Source organism: Fusarium subglutinans (genome assembly GCF_013396075.1).
Source record: "Fusarium subglutinans strain NRRL 66333 chromosome Unknown NRRL66333_c0000058, whole genome shotgun sequence".
Classification (NCBI taxonomy): domain Eukaryota; kingdom Fungi; phylum Ascomycota; class Sordariomycetes; order Hypocreales; family Nectriaceae; genus Fusarium; species Fusarium subglutinans.
The window spans coordinates 255,016-275,841 of NW_023502121.1; the positions used below are offsets into that span (position 1 = coordinate 255,016).

The 20,826-nt window shown below is 49.7% G+C and overlaps 7 protein-coding genes across 7 annotated transcripts; 3 read left to right on the forward strand and 4 right to left on the reverse strand.

Moving 5' to 3' along the window:
- Window positions 1-443: 443 nt before the first annotated feature.
- Window positions 444-1,617, reverse strand: FSUBG_5787 (uncharacterized protein; the record flags this gene model as incomplete). The annotated part of the gene is made up of 3 exons (XM_036683920.1): window positions 444-1,249; window positions 1,301-1,384; window positions 1,440-1,617. 3 exons carry the CDS (start codon window positions 1,615-1,617, stop codon window positions 444-446), a joined length of 1,068 nt encoding a protein of 355 aa, XP_036538776.1.
- Window positions 1,618-3,037: 1,420 nt separating this feature from the next.
- Window positions 3,038-4,821, forward strand: FSUBG_5788 (origin recognition complex subunit 2; the record flags this gene model as incomplete). The annotated part of the gene is made up of 2 exons (XM_036683921.1): window positions 3,038-4,656; window positions 4,707-4,821. The coding sequence occupies 2 exons, from the start codon at window positions 3,038-3,040 to the stop codon at window positions 4,819-4,821; spliced, it is 1,734 nt and encodes a 577-aa protein (XP_036538777.1).
- A 284-nt stretch (window positions 4,822-5,105) lies between these two features.
- On the reverse strand, window positions 5,106-7,826 carry FSUBG_5789 (phosphatidate cytidylyltransferase; the record flags this gene model as incomplete). The annotated part of the gene is made up of 2 exons (XM_036683922.1): window positions 5,106-7,195; window positions 7,247-7,826. The coding sequence occupies 2 exons, from the start codon at window positions 7,824-7,826 to the stop codon at window positions 5,106-5,108; spliced, it is 2,670 nt and encodes an 889-aa protein (XP_036538778.1).
- Window positions 7,827-12,300: 4,474 nt separating this feature from the next.
- On the forward strand, window positions 12,301-14,128 carry FSUBG_5790 (uncharacterized protein; the record flags this gene model as incomplete). The annotated part of the gene is made up of 2 exons (XM_036683924.1): window positions 12,301-13,567; window positions 13,809-14,128. 2 exons carry the CDS (start codon window positions 12,301-12,303, stop codon window positions 14,126-14,128), a joined length of 1,587 nt encoding a protein of 528 aa, XP_036538779.1.
- Window positions 14,129-14,747: 619 nt separating this feature from the next.
- Window positions 14,748-15,197, reverse strand: FSUBG_5791 (DUF1754-domain protein; the record flags this gene model as incomplete). Its single annotated transcript, XM_036683925.1, has 2 exons — window positions 14,748-14,882; window positions 14,985-15,197. The coding sequence occupies 2 exons, from the start codon at window positions 15,195-15,197 to the stop codon at window positions 14,748-14,750; spliced, it is 348 nt and encodes a 115-aa protein (XP_036538780.1).
- Window positions 15,198-15,881: 684 nt separating this feature from the next.
- Window positions 15,882-17,764, forward strand: FSUBG_5792 (large neutral amino acid transporter; the record flags this gene model as incomplete). The annotated part of the gene is made up of 2 exons (XM_036683926.1): window positions 15,882-16,886; window positions 16,937-17,764. The coding sequence occupies 2 exons, from the start codon at window positions 15,882-15,884 to the stop codon at window positions 17,762-17,764; spliced, it is 1,833 nt and encodes a 610-aa protein (XP_036538781.1).
- A 655-nt stretch (window positions 17,765-18,419) lies between these two features.
- Window positions 18,420-20,014, reverse strand: FSUBG_5793 (formate dehydrogenase; the record flags this gene model as incomplete). Its single annotated transcript, XM_036683927.1, has 3 exons — window positions 18,420-19,466; window positions 19,901-19,948; window positions 20,012-20,014. 3 exons carry the CDS (start codon window positions 20,012-20,014, stop codon window positions 18,420-18,422), a joined length of 1,098 nt encoding a protein of 365 aa, XP_036538782.1.
- Between the last annotated feature and the right edge of the window lie 812 nt (window positions 20,015-20,826).

The window sequence follows — 20,826 nt, forward strand, 5'->3', positions numbered from 1 at the left end:
AATCTTTCGGGAGGATTATTTCTGCCATGTCTCACCGCTTTTCCGGGGGCGTTGTCGGAGATCCGGCCCCACCATGCCGACTTCGGCGGGCCCGATTCAAAAGTGAGAAGAACGAGCAAAGGATCAAACAAAATTGAGATCATTAACTTTTGTGACAATGAAGTCCGGGAATTTCATAACTGTTGTTTGCTTTAAATATCAACAAGGCTGTCATAACAAACTGCTGCCCTCAAGTTGTTGCTCTAATAATACATTTCCTCTGGTCAAGTCTCAGCAATCATCCTCCTAGCCACAAATCTTCAAAGCTCAAAAAAAAGGTCTCTCCATGCATCCCCTTTGACTACAAATTCCATCCCACTCTCAGTCTCTCACGCGTCTTCGTCCAACTTCCAGGTCGTCATGCCGCACTGTGGGCCAATCCTTCGTCCATAATCACCCATGATTTATTTTCTCTGATTCGGTTGCTGCGAATTGCTTTGACGGGGGAGAGGGTGATCAGGAAGTCTTCGTCGCTTAGGGGCCTGATTCTGGTCCTGACCGCCACTGTAGCCGCGCTTGGCAGTCTGATGTGATGTCTCATGAAAGGTTGCGGAGTTCGGAGGCTGTCTAAAGTTGATGAAAGGAAATGCTTGACGGATAGAAGGTAGGCCCCCTCCCTGAGGTCCCTGAGGGGCCTGCTGCGGGGGCACAGTATATGGCCGAGTCCATGAGCTTTCCTCCTGTGCCCTGGAATATCGAGCCTGAACATCGCTGTTTCGCGGGACTGTGGACATCGATTCTCCAAGGTTCTCGTCCTCCCAAGTTTCAGGTACGAGGCGCCAGAGCCCGCCTTCCACTTTCTCCATGGGCCGGCTCAAGAAGTTGCCTCCAGGTCTAGCAGCACGAATTGTTCTAGGCAGCGGGCGAAAATCGAGTGCATACTTGGCCCTCGGATCGACTGGGGGTGACTGGTTTTCTTCACAAGGCTGCTGTTGAGCCCCTTCGTACGGAGCGAATGAACGAAGATATGAGACGTTGGATGTGCCTGAGCCACTCGGTCCAGCTCCAGCTCCAGGTCTAGGTCCATACTCATCGATAGTGGGCAGTGCATTTTGATTCTCCGCGAGTCGGGTCTTGGCTACATTCTTGCCCCGTCTTCTCTTGGGCTTCGACTGCTGGCTCAAAAGCGCAGTAAGTTCAGGGTTCTGAAGGGTTCGTGGAACTGGAGGGGGGCTAGCTGGTGGAGGCGATCTGTGGTTCTTGTACCATTCTGTTATCTGTCAAAACCTTGGAATCGAGGGGGAGATCATACAAGACTAACCGATCAAGCGTAGGTGCCGTTCAACAAATGGACCAGCATTCGGCGAAGAACCGCCCTTGACGATGTTCTGGTAGTGATGCTCGTCTTATCAGAGTCAGCAGAGATGTTAGAAGTTGTTGGAACTGCGTGGGCAACTCACATAACATGTTCTTAGTATAGTTCCGTTGAGCGATGTCACCAGCATTGTCGTTCATATATTGAGCGCATTGCTCCCAGCTCATGCGTCGATCAGCTGGGTTGGCAGCAGCTACTGAGCGAGGAACGACAACTTCCCAGAGCATTCGTTCTTCGTCTACAGACCAAGTCTTTCCACCCATGGTTGAGGCCCAATGTTAGGGTGGACCAAAGAAGAGAAGAGAGTGAAGAAACAAGTATATAAAAAGGTGACGATAACGAAGAACAAGAGGCAGAATATATAAGGCAAGCGACGATGCCTTTATCGAATGGTAGTGCGGAAAGAGGATAAGAGTAAAGAATGAAGATCACGAACGCAGCTTTATAGACTCTCAGGACAATAGATGAGTGATTCAGTCCCGTTTGCATTGTCTGCTCAAGCCATGCAAATGCTTATCAAAGGTCAGGTGCCCGTACTGAATGAAGGACAATGCTGTAGGTCGCATTGTGATTCAATGTTAACGTAGAAGTTCAGACGAGCCGTTTGACTCTGACTTTTGCCTTCGACACCTTCCGACATAGCTACTCCTCAAAGATGCTGCGGGGTTCAGGGGCACGAATACCCCTAGCAAAGAGGAAAGAAGCCAAAGGTCGTTCCAATCTCGAGAACTAGTGTTGTCAGTTGTTGCCAGTTGTTGGGTTATGACGATTTATCGTCTGTTGAGGGGCAGACAGCGACTCACGATGCTCTTCTTTTCCAGAGGTATTACTCCGTCTCTCACCCAAAACCCCCACCCTCCGGTCATATTTGCAAGCATCATATCGGTCGTCAGTCTATCACCGACGAACGCAACGTGTGCAGGATCCGTCACTCCTGTCTCTGGGTGCTTTTTGAAATATTCCATGATCTCCTGGCCACAACCTGGCTTCTTGACCGAGTGCGAGAGCACAGTGATTCCTGTGTTCTCTTCAACCTCTGCAGCTAACTTCAAATCTTTATCCCATGACGTTGCTCCAGCAGTATTTGACACCACAAGTAACTTGCGACCAGGATAAGCCAACCTCAACTTTTCAAAGTGAGACTATGCTTCAGTTTAGCAGACAATCTTGAGTACCAGGCGGGGTACAAATCATAGGCACCTTGTAAGAATCATAAACTTCAATGCTATCAGGATAAGCAAAGCAATCGTCTTTGTCGAGAACAACAGCCTTGATCTCTACTTTTCGACCATCTTTTTGCAAGCCTTTTTCAAGAGGAATTGGCAAGTCATTGAAAGTTGAGACTGTGTGATGAGGCAGACACAGACTCGGCTTAAAGATAAGCCTTGTGATATTTAATGAGGCCGATAGATTTAGATTCAGCATCGTTCCGTTGTCTATAAAATCCGTGTAACTTGAGGGAACATGTGAATGAATGAATAATGAATTGCCGTTGAAAGTGAAGCTCGCGCCACATGCATTGACGCCACAGGCGCCACTACCAATTTAGCAGGCGCGTTACTAGTAGTTACCACGCGCCTGGGCTCTGTATTCATTTTACCCATTCCAGAAACTACATCAACAATTATAAAAAGTTGGCTTTTGGGAAACTCGGGTGATCCCGCCAGCTTCAGCGATCACGCAATGCCTCCAAAAAAGGCAGTACCTGAGCCTGATACTCAACAAGATCCTCCAAGATCCTTACGAAAACGAGGGCACCAAGATCTCGAATCCATTCCCGAAAGCGACCTTGAAACATCACCAGTAAAGCGACAACGAAGTGCAGCTCATCATTCACCTAAAGTCACCAACGGAACGAATGGTCATACAGAAGCCATACACCGAGATGTGGTAGGAGATAGTGACGCAAGCTCATCCGAATCATTATCAAGAGTCGACCCAGATGAAACCCCTAAACCTGCACCAAAACGACGAGGGAGACCACCAAAGAAGGCTGCGAATGGCGAAACTCCTACACCGAAAGCAACCCGTACTGCTCTTTTTGAAACGCCAAACAAGAAAACGCCCCTTACTCTGAATGGAGCAACACCTGGCGGAGCGGATAGATCCGCCAAGCGAAAGAGTACGAGAGCTCTCATAGAACATGTTGTTGGCGACGACCTTACGGATGAGGAGGAATACGATGGCCTTGCGCAGCAAATCTACGAATCTAGTGAAGACGAAGAAGCGCTCGAGGGCGACGTTGCCATTTCCACAGAAGCATCAGGTGTAGATGAAGTTGCGACACCTTCGAAATCGACACCTCGCCGAAAAGCTCAGCGGAAAGCACCAGCTCGGTCTCCGACTCCTCCTCGCGACTTACCTCCTCACGAATTATATTTTGCGCACAACAAACCTGGGCGGGCCAAGACTTCGAATAATACTCTAGGATCACTCGCTCTACTTACACACGACGAATACTTTACTATTATGCGAGAAACTCAGGATCGCCATGAGGCCGATATTGAATTTCTGGAAAGTCTACATGCCGAATCATTCCCGCAATGGGCGTTCGAGTTATCGCAAGGGTTCAGTTTGTGTTTATATGGTTATGGCTCGAAGCGACGTCTCCTGCACAAGCTTGCCGGTCACTTGTACTCTTCCATTAGGAAGGAGAAGGGGGACAAGATTGTTATAATCAATGGTTACGCTCACAACACCACTATGCGCGAGGTATTGAGCACAATTGGTGCTGCTGTTGATCCAAGTCACCGCATTCCTCTAACGCAGCCTGCTGTCATGGTCCCTGCCATTCTCTCACACCTCGCCACAACGCCGTCAACATTGACTCTTATTGTCAACTCAATTGATGCAGCCCCTCTTCGTAAATCCGGCTCGCAGTCTGCTCTGGCGCAACTCGCGGCGCATCCTCAAATAAGGCTGGTATGCTCAGCTGATACACCAGACTTTGCATTACTGTGGGACATAGGAGTGCGATCTGCGTTTAACATGGTGTTCCACGACTGTACGACCTTTGCCCCATATGGTGCCGAGCTAGATGTTGTGGACGAGGTACACGAGCTTCTCGGGAGGAATGCTCACCGAGTCAATGGCAGAGAAGGCGTTGCCTTTGTTTTACGAAGTTTGCCCGAGAACGCCAAGAATCTGTTCCGCCTCTTGGTGGGCGAGGTGCTCATTGCTATTGAGGATGAGGGCGACAGCGGAGATGAGCCAATTGGTGTTGAGTATCGAATGGTGTACAACAAGGCCGTGGAAGAGTTCATCTGCAGTTCCGAGATGGCTTTCCGGACACTGCTGAAAGAGTACGTTCATTGTCATGTTCGGTTACACAATCACGACTAACGAAGACTAGATTCCACGACCATCAAATAATCACGAGTATGAAGGACGCGCTGGGAACAGAGTTGCTGAGCTTGCCGTTTAGAAAAGACGAGCTAGAAGCAATCCTGGAGGATCTCATGTCATAATATAAAACAAGTGCAACATATAGAATCGCAAGCATAACAAAGGTGCATGGGCGCTGGTGTCGGGAGAGCATAAGATATCATGAGGGAGTTGAGTTACGTTATTGTAATTTGAAAAGGGGTATAATTAAAACATCTAGGGAAATAATTACCCTATACTGAGACTATCTTGAAGTCTGTCATGAACATCACGTCGTCTATGCAGCCGTTTGCCATGTCTTGCTCTCTATATCAAGCATCAGTCTTAAATAAACCTCCGGAACGCCACCTTTTGATGCACTTTTATATCAAACACCGAGGCTTTTCACACAGGTCCACAACACCACTGGTACGATAACGTTGTCGTTCCCGCCAGTAAGAACAGCCTCCGTCAAGCTCGCCATGGATGCGCACATCGCAGCATTTCGCGTGCCAGCAATCACTCCAGGCTGTTCACCTGCAGCAAGCCAACCGCCGATTCTCAGCCACATACTAGCGGCACCAAGTCCCAGCATGACTGCCACAGCGAAGGCGACGCTGCCCTCAAGGCTCTTACCGCCACCCCAGAGCCACTTCCGGCGTCCATATCGACGGCCGATAAGAGAAGCAGCTGCATCTCCTAAACCCACGCAGATAACTCCAGAGACAAGGCTGACATCTCGAGTTGTGACTTCCCAGCCAGACAGGTAGCCAGATCCAGAGCGTGGTAGAGAAGCAAGGCCCAGCCAGAGAGGAATTGCGCACCCAATCAGAAGAAAGATATGCGAGATGACAACTGGACCACGGAAGTCTCTGCCGTCGACATATGGTGCTAGGAATGAGGCAATAGGTTTTGATAGTGGAGGTAGCTGGCTTGCCCGCAGAAGATCCAGGATCAAGAAGACCGCAAGAATTAAAGACAGGGCAAGAGCTGCATACGTGGGATCGACAAAGGTTGCGGGCAGAAACATGCCAACCATCATAAAGTGAAACACCTTCCGCCGTGTATCTACCTCATAGATGTCCTTCAGACGGAAGACGATGACGAGCCCGAGAATCAAGATGCCCATCCAGTAAGCACTCAAAAGAAGTCGAGTGTTTGCTTCTCCAAAGTCGTTATGGCGAATGTGCTGTACCCAACCAGAGTGGCATTGCTTGTCTTCCGTGGGGTCAATTCGTGGGGGCAGGCAAATCCATCTTTCCAAATTCAGACTGACAACTTGATATCGAAACCAAGACCAGTCGCCAAAGAGATATCCCAAAGCCCAACCAATAGGCTCGTTACCATCCAGGGCATACCATTGTACATAGGTTCGAATGCCAACAAGAATAATAGCTACGATACTCAAGTAGACGTATCCAGCATAAAGCCATTTCCTCATAGTCGCTTGCTCTTGAGTAAGCTTGAAGAAGGGCCGAACGGACATGGAAGTTGCGCGCTTTTTGCGCCCTGAAGGAGTATGCGTCGCGTTACGTCGATTCCCATGATCAAGGTGTGGTAAGGTATGTCTCCGTGCAAAAGACCAATTTCCGAAAGAATCTGCAGCCGTGGGTGAAGAAGGAGCACTATCGGGTTCCGCTGGGTTCGGGGAGCTTGGTCCAAAGGTTCGAACTCGAGTAGGCTTCTTGAACAATGGGCCTGCCTCGTCCTCGGATGATCCAATGGTATCGTAGACAGCATCCTCATACTCTGGTCTTAATAATTCGTGCCTCAGCCGTCGTAGCGAGAAGATTTGTTTGAAGCTCTTCCAGAGTGGCGGACGCTGGGAGACTGACACTCTCCGAAATCTCCATTTCGGTACTCTGGCCAAAGCAATGCCCCAGCTTATGACACGTCCACAAAAGAAGAGGAGAGAGAGTCCACCACCCCACAGCAGGGCTTTGAGAATCAGAACCTGGGGTGAAGAAGCTAGGAGGAAAACATTGATAAGTGCGATTGACAGGAGCTGGAGCTCAGCCGTCAAGAGACTAGTTGTAGTGAGATAGTGTAATGTCACACACAAAGTTTGGTGAAGAGGATACAGCAGAATAGCAGTTTCTCCTGAAATAAAAGATTCCGGGTGCTTGCTTTCGAAGTGTTCACGCTGCTTTGGACTCCAGATTAAAGGAATGCAAGTTAGGCCCCATGCTAGTACATCATATGTAGCATAAGGATCGACCTTGGGAATAACGCTCTGCGGAATGGAAGCAAGGCTCAGAATAAGGTTAGGTAAAATCGCTGCTGGGTTGCTTGACGAAATAAGAAGCGAGACATATAGAGTAATCGCCGAAGGGTATAATATGGGAGCGGGGTCGAAGTGCGCAGGAAGCTCGAGAGGTATTGGGTGAGATGGCGTCCTGTTACGGTATGCCCAAGCGACGACTCGGACAGGATACAACGCGAGTAGACCCGCATATACAAGGCCACAAAGTAGAATATCTAGGAATGATGGTTAGCTTAAGACCATAAGAATGGAAGCAATGCGCATACCTTTTCCCCATATCTTTATGAGCTGCAACACCTGGGAATTTGAAGCTACCATGAGACCCAGCGCTAAAACAATGCCAGCCTCAGTTATGCGTCGAACAACGACTCTTCTTCGTTTCTTGAGGGCTTCGAGCAGACGTTTCGTTTCCGGTGTCTCGGTAGGCATGGGCGGCTTGTCTACGGTGCGAATGACATGACCATCAAGAAGCGCTGGTGACGGAAGAGGTGTTGAAGAGCCAGACAACGGTTCATTGAGACCTCTTAGTCCTTTGTGCAAGTTGGCCTTTGGCGCCGGTAAGCCTTTTAGGTAATGTTCGTCGTCAGCTTCGGAGCCACTGTCGCTCGTCTGCGGCGAGTCCTTGAGAAAACTTGGCCATGTCGTAGGCGAGGGTTCGTGGGGAGCATCGTCACTGGTCTTGGCGGATTGCGCTTGGCGGTTCCTCAGTGTAAAACGATCCGAGAGATGCGGAAGATCTGTATTCTGGTGATGGTACGGGTGAGGCGATCGCGATCGAACTCGAAGGCTGTCTTGTTCGTCGGGGTTGAGGGTATTTAAAGAGTCGGGGCTGAGATGCTCTGTCATGACGAGGATATTCAAGGTACCTCGATATCGATCATGGGAAGACAACAGGGCTGCGTATGCGCCTCAAACACGCTTCAAGGAGATTGTCGCAAACAAATGGACCAAATTGATCAATAACGAGAGTGAGAATGGTTTGAATTGGAGACTATTCCTATCAGTGGAGTTATCTCCACGTCGTCGGTTTTGTTGGAAGAAGCTCGAGCATCTGTTCTCGTCCACATGTGACAGTGGACTTGTCCATCTGGCGTTTCGTCAGCTAACTTCAATCAGTCAGCATGCATGATTAAGGCACGGCCACTCATGAGCCACGTCAATCGATAGTGGCTTTGGGGAGCAAGAACAGTTTGGACCTGGTGCTCAAGTGCTAAAAGTAATTAGGCAAGAATCCTCCTAAGCTTATACCAGATTTACTCAAGTCTTTTTATCACTTATCATCAAAGATTTTGAGTTTTCTTACCTCCCCTAGAGGGGCTCAATACCTTATCATACCTTATACAGGTAACCTCATCCAGCTTCAACAAATTCACGATCAAATTGATCGAGTCGACAGAAATACCCTATAGCTGCTAATGAGGCAAATATTCAATGAAAATAAAGGACTCGATGGATCCAACCAGTTGTTTTGATCTGAAATTTCCCTTGATGTTTCTTACCAATTTCTATATGCTTTGAATCCTGATATTATAACATTCCAGTGCCGTCGCTGAGTATCACCTTGCTCAGTAAGACTCCTTGACTCTATCCCTTGGCTAATTAGATAACAAACTCAAATGTGTTTTTATCCCTTGGAGCGCAGGAGAAAGATACAACGAAACAAAATCACATGCATAACCTTCTTTACTAGGTGCATGTGAAGAAAACATACAAAGTTGTCTCGTTTACAGATGGAAAATGACGATACCGATAACTCAGTAGCACCAGAACAGTGAGTGTCACTCACTGTCAATCAGATCGTATCGCACGTCTGACGGATCGAACCACCGGGGCTTCCGAGTGGTCTAAATTTAGACATACATTCAACCTCCAGTCAGTGGGACCCTCAGCTGTCTCCCCACGCCCTCCCCTCAATACAGATTGCTGCACTGCCTGCCTGCGTGTGCTGAAGGTCCAGGATGGCCATACAGGTAAGGTAGTCTGAGGTAACTATCCAGCATGTGCAAGGATGACACGGAGTACATGTGTCAACTGGACCTCGTTGATTATATCGGATGAATGGTCTACAAACTATATCCGCCGATTCATCAACAGTACGGAGTAAGCCATTTGGCATTGCCAACTCTCGCGAGATCATAAAATCGGTTGAAAACTTTACTTTATCTTTATACCGCAAGTCATAGCTCACAATCGCAATCCAATTGGGCTAAGAGTTGGATCTAAGACCTAAAAGTCAAACATGCTACTTGCTTGTCTTGAGACAGTTACACTTTGACAGCAAATTGTCTCTGATTGTGGTTTCTGGTTGGTCTGAGAACTGATACTAGGCCTCTATGGCTGCACTGGAGCGTCTCACAACCAAGACACATCTCGTAAGTGTGGGTGCTGGCTTACCGTCATTCAGAGGAGACATCCAAAAACACAACTGGTATATATTTCTGCTCTCACAAAAGGCTGGAGTTTCATCCTCCGAATTTGGGTGTAGTGACTCGAACAGCGATTTGGTCAATCGTTACAGCTGATGTTACAGCGTAAACATGGCTGCATACGACCCAATGGAAGATCATCTGTGCCAGCCATTCTCTTTTTTTCAGATGCGCTGGTCCACGTTGGCGGAATCGACTTTACGGGTAACGAGATAGGCCGCGTGGAGCTTTGTGAATGAATGACACGATATTGGCTGAGCATCATGTCGCAGCAACTGATCATCAACGGTCAATAACAATTCAATCCTGACACAGAATTGTTGAGCCGCCAGATCCGGTTGCATACATCATATCTGCTTGGCACCAAAATTTACTTTGTTTGGACGGACACGCCGCCGGAGCCAAGGACTGTGCGCGTTTCCGTTCTCCATCTCATGACAAAAAAGCACCAAAAATAAGGATCAACCGAAATTCCCCATCGCCATCGCAGTTGGTGAATTTGTCGATCCATCATACGGACAAAGAAGTTGGCACAAAAAATCAAGTTCAGAGTTGAAAGATATCACACCTGGTCGCTTATCACGACAATTAAGAGCAACCATTACAAGTCTTAACTTGGCGTATCATGGAACAATGCTTCATGGCAAAACATCAGCAAGGACTTTCAAGCAGACAAGTTGCTCGACGGTCGATATGCATCATTGCTGCACATGGGCGATCATACTGCTGTGGTGTACATTTACGCCAGACCAGGTCAATTGATTGCGTTCACAATCGCGGCCCCAAGTTGCAAGACACGACCAATGCTCCAAAAGGGTTGGATAAGAGAAGATGAAGATGGAAAGACAACACCCAAGGTCAGGGGCAGGGTTCAGGGGTCTAACCCGGTGGGTCAAACATGGAATGAGGATCGGGGCCATGCGGGCAAAAAAAAGCATCATCTTGGGACCAATGGCTTGGGCCCGAAGTGTTGACCCGCCTCTATGCTCAGCTTTTTATGTATGGCGATTCCTCGTATTCACCTGGGAACGACGCGACTTCTCACCCCTTCTTGCCCTTCTACTCTACCATCCCTCACCAATGTGCCAATTGACATGACATACATACATACATACTTCCCATGGGTCTCAGGAGCTTTTTAAAGAATACGAAGAGCAGGACGATGGGCTCGTACGGAGACAATCACACAATGCTCCTCTTATTCAAGCCCGTCCGTCTGCCGTTACATCCACAGTGACATCACAAAGCTCACGAAGCTTCGTATCTTGGCGGCGTATGTACGGGTTGATGAGGCGCCGCCGTCTGAGCAACGGCGAAAGGACAGGTGCCAGGGGTCAACGGATGTGGTAACGGTGGCCCTATCGACAAAAATACTCGTGCAACCGTTTAGATGGTGATCAAGCCGAACAAACACCTGTAACCAAGAACCAATACCCAACCATACCAAAGGTGGTATATCGGAATTGTGACAACCGACTTCTGTTGATGACCCAGCTTGTATCGGCCAAAAATTACTAAACAATGGCTGAAACCTTTGTTAAGTTTCTACAGCAATTACATGTTCCAAGAATGAGCAGTTGTGCCCTTGTTATCAGACAGTCAGCGCTTCAGCTCATCTCTGGTCAACTTCAGGTCAAGCAGTCAGCACGCCTCATGTCTTGGACTGACCTCCACTGTGTTTACTGTCGAGAAATGAGGGCTACACAGGCAGACAGGCCTTGTTGAGCCGCCCTTGGGCACCCAAACTCCACCAAAGCCCATCCCTTCCAGGCTCCCCGGGCCCTTCTACCCTTCTCTCTGGTCTCTGCGACTGGGTTTCTAGTCGGCGGAGGTGTAGCCGGCCGCGGGCTGAACTTGGCGGGACGACAGAAGCGCTAGACGAGGGCCTAGCTTTTTGTCTACTAGTCTAGTGCCCGGGTGGCTGTCGTTAAAAACTGCAAGCGGCTTCCCCCAAGCCTAAAAAAGAAACACGCATAGCGATTTTTGTCTAGATCTCCAACAACCTTTGGCCTTTGCCACTCAGCAGACAAAAAACAAAAGTCATAGCAGCAAATAAGAAAATAGCTTACTTGGGTCATTGTGATAGTTGTCTGCAGCTCAGCCTCCTCTTGCCAAGACTACCTAGTCTAGGTCTAGGTCTCGGGGCTTTTAGCAGGACAGGACAGAACAGATCCCCTCATCTACCCACGATTCACCACCAAAGGCCGCATTTCACACCAAACTCTCCTCTTCCTCGCCCTGAACTTGAGTTCAATCTCGCAGTTGGCTTGACGTGACGGACTCAGCTCGTGTAACACCCATCACTCACTCCACTGCCTCCACTGCCTCCACTCCCTCGCCTAGGTACTCGCTCACACTCCGCAACGCCTACGCCTCGGTCGACTGCCAATTGCTTACAGTACTACCGGCAGGCGGCACACCATTCGCTTTCTTGGTCCCTTTTGCTTCTCTCATCCTCACATCACCAGCTGTGTCTCCATTCATAGAACCGAGCAGACTCCTCTCTCGTACGCTAGAGCCACCTCCTGTCTGCTTGGCACACGACACTCTTCATCATCATCGATAAAGGGAACCACCCCTCTGGCCGGCTTGTCGTCTGCACGTTCTTGAACCCTAGCTTGCTTGCTGCACTGTCTTCACCACTCACCGTCTGGGATCTCGCCTCCTCAGCTTCACCACCTGCTCTCAGCCAGTCGTCTCTCGCACCGTACCCAAATAGCAAACCCAAAAAAAGCTGCCATCTGTCTTGGGTCCGCAATTCTGGACTATTCTCAGCCGCTAAAGGTCCTCTGCATATCCGTCTCCAGTCTTCTTCAGTCCTGATATCACCCTGCTCAACTTACAAAACTCAACCTTCTCCCTTCCTTCAAAACCTCCTCACTCACTTCTACATCATGGCATCTGTCGACACCAAGAACGACTACAGCATGGAGGCAGGATTGTTGAGCACTGACCGAGAAGAGAGGACCATGTCGTCAAAGGAAGCACTACTCCAGGATTCGGAATCTGCCCAGACCATCCCAAGGACAAAGACCAGAAGGATATCCCCAGCTGGCAAGGCCTTGATTGCTTTGGCCGCTTGCTGTCTTCTGGGCGTCGGTGTAGCATCCATTGGAGGCGCTACCCGATTCTGCCCTGGACATCTCCGCCATGGTGATGTTGGAAAGCATGGCATGAACGCTCATCGACCAAATCTTTCCGATTCCATGGCCCAGATGGTTCGACGACAAAACACACCAGCACCTACCGATTCAGAGCAGGGCACTGAAGCTACCGATGCCGCTTCTGGTGGCGCTTCCAATGCTCCCTCGGGCGGCTCTTCAGACGGAGCCTCTGGTGGTGCTTCAAACACCGTACAGCAACCCACTGCTACGGCCGATGAGCCCACAAACGGTGCTAGCGAGACTGCTGCTCAGCCTTCCGCTACCGCTGAAGAGTCAACCGACCAGGCCAGCGCCACAGAAGAGGCCTCAAACACCCAGGCTCAACCGTCAGTTACTCAGCCATCTGCCACCAGTGAGCCTTCCTCACCCTCGCGCCCTGCGAGCTCAGAACCTGAGGAGCCCACCTCTAACCCGGATACAGACCGACCTTCTGCCACTGCCCAACCTACCGAGGACTCAGCTACTGAAGCATCTGCTTCTGCCACGGAATCTCAAGAGGAGTCTACTCAGCCTGCATCCACAGCCGCTGCTTCTACACAGCGAACCACCCGCAGGACCACGGAAAACCGACCCTCGTCCACTGAGGACTCTTCCCCTGAATCGACCACCAATGATTCCGAGGCCACTGCCACTGGTACGTCCGTTTCGGAAGAGGAACCTTCTGAGACTGTTCCCTCTTCTCGTGCTTCAACTTCCAATCCTTCTGCTCCTAGTGCTGCAACCTCCACTGCTGCCAGTACGTCTACTCGAAGAACTTCTTTGCCTGATACCTCCTCTTTTTCTGAATCACCGTCCGAGACGGCTTCTTCGGGTGAGACCCTTCAATCCACCGCCCTTGATGATACTTCCACTGTTATCGAATCTGCCACCGTTCCCTCGTCCACTGTCGCCGAAGCTACCACTGTCATCTCCGATTCAACTTCTGAGTCAGCTTCCGGGCCAACTCAAGAGTCGGAAACAGCCTCCCAGGCTTCAGAGGAGACAGAGACGACTACCGGTATGTGGGACGGACGAGCAGCAATAGGGCTCTTTCCAGGGACATTGCTGCGAATCCAACTCCCCAAACCTGTTGTGATATTGCTGTTTCGTGCCACCTCCACAACCTGATGCCTCGACTTCGTGACTTTCGCAAGTGCGCCAAAAATTGAAAATGTCTTTTGACCATTGATTGCCTCCGCGTTGACTACACACTTTTGCAAACGGCTACCGTCTGAGCGTATATGCTAACATCAGGACAGATCAGGAAACCACAACTCGGACAGACGAGGCTTCACGAACCTCAGACAATGCCGAAAGCGCGAGTGAGACCAAGTCTGAACGAAGCACTGTGACTGGAACAGGTACCAGACGAACTTCGAGTGCTGTGCCCAAGACCTTCACTTCTACGCTTGCAGATGGTGGCATTACAACACTGACTTCGACTTCTTGGGTTGAAGTTGTCCCCTCGGCCGAAGCTACTGCTGGCAGCCCTGACCTTCAGAACGCCGCTCCTCGATCCGTCGGTTCAGTTCTTGGCGCAGTCGTGGGTATGGTCTTTGGTGGTTTCATTCTCCTGTAAATGGATTATTGACACCTCGACCTCACCTTACATCCAGCGAAAATGTCACGCGGATCCCGTGGCGAACGAACTTGTGGTCCCGTTGCGGGCACCAGTTACTTCAGAATGGGTTCATCTTTATGAATATCACGGTCCTTTCTTCATGGGTATAAAATCAGGATAATAGACTTGGGGGCAGCATCAGACGGGATTAATCAATAGACAAGAACTTCCACATACGGGTTGTATCTTGGGGGAGATTTGGTTCATTAATGGCGTCCAGCATATATGCCGAACATGGATCGTATTTAAAAATGCATAGTACATGAGCGAATACAAGCATTTGAGTTTGCATATTCGAGTTTATTCTCCCCTTTCAAACAAATCGATGTAGTCATCTTGTGCGTAGTGGTCTTGCCCTTTTCTCTTTGACAGAGGGCCTTGGTTCCTTGAGCTCAGCAAGGGGTGAACATTACGCGCCTCCAGGCGTGACCGATTCTGATAACGCCGTAGGTCAATGCAATAGATGCCATTTGTGGGAATATTTGTTCAATTCGAGGGTATAACCAAAAGCGCCAGCAACTCCAATCCATCCGCCTACACAAATTCGCCACCAACTCAGCCTCCTGACCTGACATCCTTAACCAGGGCCAATCCTGGGCATATCGTGGTGCTCGCTCAGTCTGGACAAGTAAGTGTTGAGTTCTTCGACACGCTCCTTATGTGTTTTGAGGAGTTCTGGCCGCGAGCTTGAAGACTCTGCGAGTTTGAGCAGCTATAGACTTGTTAGCATGAGATCAATAATAGAAGGGAATGGAAGACTAGCCCTCTTCTTTTTTATCTCTTCGTGGCGCTTTTGAGCCTCCGTCTTTTGAACTTCGGGTTTGTCCTCCTCATCCTCATCGTGGGGCTTTTGCTCCTCCCCATTCTCGCTCTTCTTCTTCATTCTCTTCTCTTCGTCCTTGTTTCCAGTATCGAGGTTCTTTTCAAGATCGGTCTTGTCGCGCTTCTTCTTTTTCTTGTGTATTTTGGCACCCTTGAGTTTCAGGGCACCACCGCCACCGACAGCAGCATAATCGTCGGAGCCCATGGTGTTATAGTGCTTTTTGGAAGGGTTGTTGGAAAGGCGATGATCATGGACTTGACGTTAACGGTAAACGAAGTGACTAATCAGTATGGCGGTGCAAGTGGCTGGGTTCCACCGAATAGAGCAAGGGGCTGGGCTACCTTAGAGTGGGAATCGGTTTTTGATCTATACGCGGAAGGGAAAAGCGAAGCAGCACTTGCATTGACAAAGAAGCTTCCTTGTGATGAGTTGGGTAAAGTCGACTCCTATCTTTTCAACTTGGCCCTCTTTCTTTGTCCTGTTCCACTATAACGAAGCAAACATTGCCCCTTTTTGGTATTGAATGAAGAAGAGAGTTCATGAGCAATCAATATTCAATCAATAACTCAATTTATTGACGAATACGAATACTTTCTTAATTGTGCTTTTATACCCCGTCTTTTTAACCTCGACTGCTTCAAAAACGCTTCAAAGACAACTACCGACCACCAAGATCTCTACGTCACAGATCTTGCTTCCTCACATCCTTCGGCCGTCGATCGCTCAACACATTCATTCCAAATTTGCGCGACAACGAACCGCGATGCGCATTGGTCTTTAACAGCTGAAATACACGAATTGAATACTCTTGGTTCCTCGATTTTGGCGGATTGGTCGATTAACTAGTGGCTGGGAAGAGGGGGAAAGGACAACTACACAGACACCACAATGGCGCGGCCTTACGGACTCCCGTCGAATACGAGAGACTCGCTGGAACTCGCTTCCTTGGCTAGCTCGAGTCAGCTCAACGAAGAGGGGGCTACAGAGATCTCGTCAAGGCCCAGCATATCGTCGTCGCGGAGACTGTCGCTCGAACAAGATGACCCCCTCGACAGTGCCAATCCTGCAAACAGGATGAATCGATCCTACTCAGTATCCTCAGCTTTTGACTTCTCTGCCAACATGTTCCCTTTAAGCTCTACGGCTGGTGCCGAAGGTTACGCTCCCATTGGAGCACCAACATCAAGATCGAGACCGAGCGGCGGCTTGGGAGGAGGGTCGTTGGAGAAAAACAAGACTTTGACATACTTGAACGGATTGTCGCTGATTGTGGGACTTATTATCGGCTCAGGGATCTTTTCTTCGCCAGGATCTGTGAGCACAAGAGTTGGGTCGCCCGGTGCAGCGATACTCGTCTGGATTATCGCGGGTATACTCGCTTGGACAGGCGCTGCGTCTTACGCTGAGCTCGGAGGAGCGATCCCTCTCAATGGCGGCGCTCAAGTTTACTTGGCCAAGACGTTTGGCGAGGTGATAGGCTTCCTCTTTACATGGGTTGCCATGTTGGTTCTTAAGCCTGGTAGTGCCGCTATCATCGCCATCATCATGGGCGAATACTTTGTTCGAGCCTTCATCGGTCCTGACGCCGAGCACGTAAGCCCCTGGATCAACAAGGCTGTTGCGCTTGTAGGACTGTTCATTGTAACGTTCTTGAACTGTGTGTCTACGAAGCTCGGCACGCGTGTGAACGATACGCTCATGTTCCTGAAATTCATCGCTTTGCTGGGCGTCACGGTTACTGGCGTTGTCGTTGCCATTACAGGAAAGACGCTCAAGGGCAAGTCGGAAGTTGAGTGGAAGCCGCATCAGCTGTTTGAAAACACATCGACCGACATGTCTGCCTGGGCTCTAGCCCTCTATGCCGGTCTTTGGGCATATGATGGCTGGGACAATGTGAGTGGCATCAGTCAAATTTGCAAGTCTCGATTACTGACCTAGTCTAGACAAACTACGTCGTTGGAGAGTTCAAGAACCCAACTAAAGACCTACCCCGAGTTATACACACAGCCATGCCTCTCGTCATCCTCTGCTATGTGCTAGCTAACATCGCCTACTTCCTTGTCCTACCTCTCGAGAGCATGGACGGGTCCAATACAGTAGCTGTCATGTTTGGCAACCGAGTGTTTGGTTCCGTAGGCTCACTCATTCTCGCACTTATAGTTAGCGCCAGTTGTTTCGGAGCCCTCAACTCTTCGACTTTCACCTCTAGCCGTTTGGCATATGTAGCTGGCAAAGAGGGCTACATTCCTTCGATCTTTGGCACTATTGGTATTGGGGGCAGCCCACACGAGCACGAGCTCAGCACGCAGCGTACACGAAGTTGGTTCACGCGTAAGATGCGAAGAATGTTTGGCGATGAAGATGCTGGACTGTTTTATACGCCAGTCTATGCACTCATTCTCAACGCTGTCCTTACAGTTGGTTACGTAGTTGTTGGCGAGTTCAGCACCCTCGTCACCTTTTATGGCGTTGCAGGCTACACATTTTATTTCCTCACAGTCCTGGGTCTGATCATCCTACGTGTGCGAGAGCCAGGACTCGTACGACCGTACAAGACGTGGATCACGACACCCATTATTTTCTGCTGCGTTAGTCTCTTCCTCCTCAGCCGTGCTGTCTTTGCACAGCCTTTCCAGACTATCGCCGTCGTATTCTTCGTGGTAGCTGGTGTGCCTGTTTATTTCTGGCGTATTAGAGGGCGAGATGAGCAGGTATTGAGACGGAGAGGACAGCCCAGTGAGGAAAAGAAGTGGTGGCAATTCTGGAAATGATTGGAAAATACAGCATGGATCGGGAGAGTTGGCAACGAATTCATGTCATGAATGGTAAAATTATGGTCAGCCATATAGCGCTTGATGGCTCATAACGAAGCATACCAAAAATAGCGAGAAATTTTGTATTGATAGCAAGGCAAAAAGACAAAGAACAGCAGAACATTTCTGCTTGGCTTCATTTTGGCTGTTGTCATTATGAGTGAATGTGTAAAATGGCTGTTGACATGCAGACAGCTCCATGACTACTACATTGTTGAGCGATTATAGGAACTAACAAGGGGAATCAAAAGATAGGACACATGTAATTTCTTTTGCCAAAAGTGATTCATCTATATGTTATGTTAACTATCGCCCTTTTTTTACGCAAGTATTTATCATATGTTAAAAGGATCAGGATAAATTTAGCCTTTGCCCCAAACATTAGTCCCATTTGATGGAGATCATCAAGTAAAATAATTGGTAGCTCAAAAGATCAAGGTAGACATTTCATGGCATCTTAATGGGATCACTGAAGACAAGACAAAAAGAGGTAGAACTTTAACAAATTGTATTATCTGCAACGCTGATTACTTTTGACCCGCGTCTATAATGCAGTTGTTGTAAAACTATTCATCATCATGTACAAATCATTTCTTCCATTTTCTCAAAACATTTATTTCTTCTCACGCTGACCATAGGCCTTGGTGGCATAGTCACCCTGGTGGACAATAAGATCCTCAGGCTTGTAGTCGTGGCGGCCAGAGAGGTAAGAGTCGATGATGGCCTTGGTACCGTTGGCATATCGGATCTGAGCGTCCAGAGAAGTACCGGACATGTGAGGAACCATGGCGTTACCGCCACCCCAGTTGTTCTTGGCGGTTCGCAGAGGGTGGTCCTTGGGAGCGGGCTGGTGGTCCCAGACATCACCACCGTAACCAGCGAGGTGACCAGACTTGAGAGCGGCAGCAACATCCTCCTTGACGACGATGGCACCACGGGCAGTGTTGACGAGGTAAGAGCCCTTCTTCATCTTGGCGATGAGGTCCTTGTTGAAGAGACCCTTGGTCTTCTCGTGGAGAGGGCAGTTGATGGTGACGACATCACACTGAGCGAGCATCTCCTCGAGGGTGTCGACGCGGCGGCAGCCAATCTCCTTCTCCTTCTCGGGAGAAAGGGGCTGGTAATCGAAGTAGAGGAGCTCCTTGCAGTCGAAGGGCTTGAGGCGGCGGAGGACACGCTCACCAATGCGGCCGACAGCGACGGTACCGACAACCTTGCCCTCAAGATCGAACTCCTGCTTGGCAGCGTGGGCAACGTTCCAGTCACCGGCCTCAATCTGCTCGTGGGCAGGGACGAAGTTGCGGACAAGGACGAGGATGGTCATGAGAACGTGCTCAGCAACGGAGACGACGTTGGAGCCAGTGACCTCGGCAACAGTGATACCGCCGTTGGTCTTGTTGGCAGCGTTGAGGTCGACGTGGTCAGAGCCGATACCAGCAGTGACGGCGAGCTTGAGCTTCTTGGCGCGAGCAAGACGCTCAGCGGTCAGGTAACCAGGGTGGAAGGGAGTGGTGATTATGATCTCAGCATCCTCGAGCTCCTTGTCGAAGGTGGAACCCTCATCGTCCTTGTCAGATGTGGTGACGAGAGTGTGACCTTGGTCCTCGAGCCACTTGCGGATACCGAGCTCGTTCTCAGTGGTACCGAGAAGGAGGGGTTGCTATGAGACAGGTTAGTTGTCATGAAACCAATTGGCTAAGGAGAAGTGATTTGAAGAGTGACTGAGGTGAGGGGTTGGTGATGCAGTGTTCAGACACTGGGTGTAATTTGGGTTGCATTGTTGCTCAGACCCATGCAGTGTATACCACAAGAGTGGCACAAGCTAAACAATGCCACCCAACTATCACTTCTCGATGTCTTTGCAGGTTGCCCAGACGTTGCCCCGCATCATTGGGCTGGAAGTGGCTGATTCTCATGTAGTGAGACCATTTCCCCGCGTTTGAGATCGACAAGCGCGGAGGGATGGTGTGTGGGGAGTTGTTTGTGGTTGCCGGTAGATATGAGAGTTGAGAGGTAGAATCAACGACCATTGGAGATAGTTGACAGAGAATCAAGAGGAATTGGGTTGGAATAAAGAAAGTGGTAAAGACATACATCCTTGGCGTGCTGGCCACCGTCGTAGAGAACTGCAAGAACCTTGACCTGTTTGATGTGTTAGTTGAGGCTCAAGAGGATATAGAGCTATAGATGAAGAGGAATGCTTACCATTTTGGCGGTTGTGAGAAGGGTTTATTGGGTAGAGAAAGAAGTAAGAGGAGAAGGAAGAAAGATGATGATGATGATGAGAGTGAGGAGGAGAGAAAGCAGGATATCGAGGGTCCAATGCTAGATATTTATGCTCTGGAAATGAACGCGCCATGGCTATGTATCTTGTCACCAAGTAACGGACACGGGCGTCTGATCGAGCCTGTTACAACGAGGCATGCTCTCCACAGTTAGAGACACAAGACAAATAATGGCACAGCCAAGGTTCCACGTCTCACGCACTCGCACAAGCACCGTAGTGCTGCGCTGTAATGCTTGCGTTCTCGCCATGAACGGAACTGGAACCGTGGCACGGGCAGGAGCCGGTGTCTCTCAGACAGCGAATCTCCATCGATCCCGCGAACCCCGAAGGTGTCGGCATCTGAGGGGGGGGTCCCATGAGTGTACGTTATGGAGTACTCTATCGGCTGTGGGCGTCAAAGTCTGGAAGCATTCTCCATCTCGGTAGGTTCTCTGCGGAGGCGACAAGCACCGAAACTGGCAGCCGTAACGAGACCGGACATTGAATATCGAGCTGTCAATTCTATCAGGTACTTGGCCAGGCTGCTATTCTGAGTGTCTGTGGTCTGTACAATTCACGGCGACCGGCCTGTAACCCGCTGGATACCGTCCCAACTAACACGCTCGCAGCCATAGAGAGCGGGGGAGGGGGAGGAGGAGGAGGGAACGCGTGCGACCACACACTTGGAGGGGTCTTACTCGAAGAGGAAAGTATGGGCAAATGGGCGAGAAGCTCCTCGTCCATGATACGGGGC